At 35.5% G+C, this 3,072-nt stretch overlaps 1 protein-coding gene across 1 annotated transcript; it reads left to right on the top strand.

The window, feature by feature from the left end:
- The first annotated feature begins 2,158 nt into the window (after nt 1-2,158).
- TIFA (TRAF interacting protein with forkhead associated domain) lies at nt 2,159-2,719 on the top strand. Its single transcript, XM_007454795.1, has one exon. It carries the CDS (start codon nt 2,162-2,164, stop codon nt 2,717-2,719), a length of 558 nt encoding a protein of 185 aa, XP_007454857.1. The 5' UTR covers nt 2,159-2,161.
- Nucleotides 2,720-3,072: the final 353 nt, after the last annotated feature.

Here is a 3,072-nt window from a genome sequence, read left to right as displayed (position 1 = left end):
CGACTTTATTATTGTAATTAAAGTATTTTCAAATCATGGTGATAAACCAGTTCTACCCACTGTGTGTTAATTCTTGCTGCCTTTGGTTTCATAGTAATTTTTATCACCCTTGCTCCAAGATTCTGAGCATTCCTTTCTCTTTTTCTGCTTATAGCTGGACATTTGTTGCTTGGGTAAGGCAATATGGTAAAATAATGTCCAAAAAGAACCTATTATGAAAGTAAATTTAAAACTAAAAATACGTTTCTAGGGCTTCCCTGGTGGCACAGTGGTTGAGAGTCTGCCTGCCAATGCAGGGGACACGGGTTCGTGCCCCGGTCCGGGAAGATCCCACATGCCCATGGAGCGGCTGGGCCCGTGAGCCTGCGCGTCCGGAGCCTGTGCTCCCCAACGGGAGAGGCCACAACAGTGAGAGGCCAGCGTACCGCAAAAAAGAAAAAAAAAAAAAAAGGTTCTAAATCAATAAAAAAATTTTGCTTAGTTATTTGTTAAGTAATTGAATAAACTGAGTTTGATTTTTTGCAACACAACTTTGCAAAACAGAAGATTGTATTTTAAAAGTAAATAGCAAGCATGGAAAGAAAAGGAAAACGTTGTTTTTTTCTTTTTAACCAGCATAATTTTGATACCAGTATCTAATATAGATGGCAATAAAACTACAAATCAACTTTGCTTAAGGCTATTGCTCCCCAAACCCCACTGTAAATACTGTATAGTATTTAAGGAATGCAGGGAGCATTCAGCATCACTCCACCTACTGGTATAATTTACTACCACACTAGATTAAGGGAATTCTATGCAGCTGTTTAAGATTGAGGTATATTTATATGTATAGATATGGAAAAAAATCACCCATTTGTGTTACTAATTGAAAAATACAAGGTCTAGAACTAAATACAGTATGTTCCTATTTGTGTAAGAAATTTTTTTCTCTCTGTGTAGAAATGTGTTATGTGTCTTTGAGTGCACACAGTTTTGCTTGGGGTGTAAAGACTTCTGTAAGGATAAAAGCAACATTTATAGTGGTTGACTCTAGAAGAATAAAAAAAGGATTAGGGTGGAGGGAAGATACTTAAAAAAAATCCTTTTTAAGTGTTTGAATTTTTAAATCATGTGCATGTAATTCTTTTAAAATAAATTGGTTTTAAAATGGCAGTTTTGGGTCCAAATAACCTCTCATAGATTTTAATAATTAATTCTTCTGTCTGTTTTACTGCTTAAACTACTCCACTGATTATTAAAGGTACATATAGTGAGTTGGAGGTGGAGGGCACCACGGGGCCATGCACTCTAGAGGGATGGGTTAATAGCAGTTAGATTGAGCTGCTTGTGGCTAATGACAGTTTGTCCAGTCATTAGGAACCATTGACAAAAATAAATAATTCCAGTACAAGTACAGACTATGATATTTAGAACTACCTCATGGAGATTTTTTTAAAATAAAAAGTGTGTAATGTCTAAATTAAAAAGTTATAGAATAAAGTAAACTTTTTAAAGCATTTACTATTTTTAACCCATTACCTACTAGAAATCTAAGTCAGGATATAAAGGACAAATGTTGCAGTTATTTGTATATAACTTTTACATGTCTTTAGTCAGGATAATACATAATACCTCAAAAGTCACAGAAGCCCATACCTGAGTGTGGTAGTTATTCATCTTGTTCCACCCAAAACAATACAAAATTCATAATACATTAAGTTTTAATTCAGTTAATAAACTGTAGGTTTTCTTCATGTGTATATCCTCATTTCTTTATTCCTGATTTCCTGTTTAAAGTACAGCTGTCATGTTTGGTCTGGGACCAAGTCACTCTATTTAAATGAAAAAGGAATGGAAGTTTCTTTATGCTCCCCCCAAATTACTTTATCAATAGTCATTCCTTGTTATCGTCCAGATTATATGTATGGTCTTACTGTCAAACTAGAAATGAAAAATAGAGAGGAAAAAGTAATGCACCAGTTCGTACGGGGTTTGGTATAAGATTTCACATATCTACTCATTAACTGAAAGTATCCTGCCTATGTATTGTTTTCTTAAAGTCTAAATAAATCAGATTTTCATCAAAATATTAGAATCAAAGATCTCAATGCCTGATGTATGGGAGTGAACTAACGTGCTGACTTGATTGTTGCAGGAGGGTCAGATTCTGGTGTACATCATGTCCAGTTTCGAAGATGCCAACACAGAAGAGACAGTAACTTGTCTCCAGATGACTGTTTACCATCCTGGCCACCAGCAAAATGGAATATTCCAATCAATAAGGTTTTTTAACCGAGAAAAACTCCCCTCCAGCGAAGTGGTGAAATTTGGCCGAAATTCCAACACCTGTCATTATACCTTTCAGGACAAACAGGTTTCCCGAGTTCAGTTTTCTTTGCAGCTATTTAAAAATTTTGATAGCTCAGTTCTCTCTTTTGAAATTAAAAATATGAGTAAGAAGACCAATCTGATTGTGGACAACAAGGAGCTGGGCTACCTAAATAAAATGGACCTGCCACACAAATGCCTGGTTAGGTTTGGGGACTATCAGTTCCTGATGGAGAAAGAAGATGGAGAGTCATTAGAATTTTTTGAGATTCAATTTTCTTTGTCGACAAGACCACTCTTGCAAGAAAACAACTGGCTGCCACAGAAGCGCATACCTGAGTGTGGCAGTTATTCATCCTGTTCCACCCAAAACAATTCTCCTATAGAAATGGGTGAAAATGAATGGTAAACGCACAGGGCTAAGGGAATCATGAAGGATGAAGAACTCTGTAGACACTTTACAGACATTCCACTTATTAAGAGTTTCTTAGTGTAGTATATTACTGTCATCTATTAATTTGTCAAATTTGAGATCTGGTGTTATCATTTGAAGTCTGTAACTTGTGTTATTCATTGATTTAGTCACCTGTTGCATTGCTGGATGTGTGAAGAATTACTGTAAGTGTATCTGTGAGCATTAATGTACAAATAGTATCCTTTGTGATGAAGGAATAGTGTTCTCAAAATATGGTTATGTTACTTTCTTTTTATGCCTGATTTTGGTCCTATGTTTTATACTGTTTCATTTTGGTGTGTAAGTTT

The sequence above is a fragment of the Lipotes vexillifer genome, unplaced genomic scaffold (genome assembly GCF_000442215.2).
Source record: "Lipotes vexillifer unplaced genomic scaffold, Lipotes_vexillifer_v1.1 scaffold1219, whole genome shotgun sequence".
Taxonomy (NCBI): domain Eukaryota; kingdom Metazoa; phylum Chordata; class Mammalia; order Artiodactyla; family Lipotidae; genus Lipotes; species Lipotes vexillifer.
This window is presented reverse-complemented; position numbering and strand designations above follow the sequence as displayed.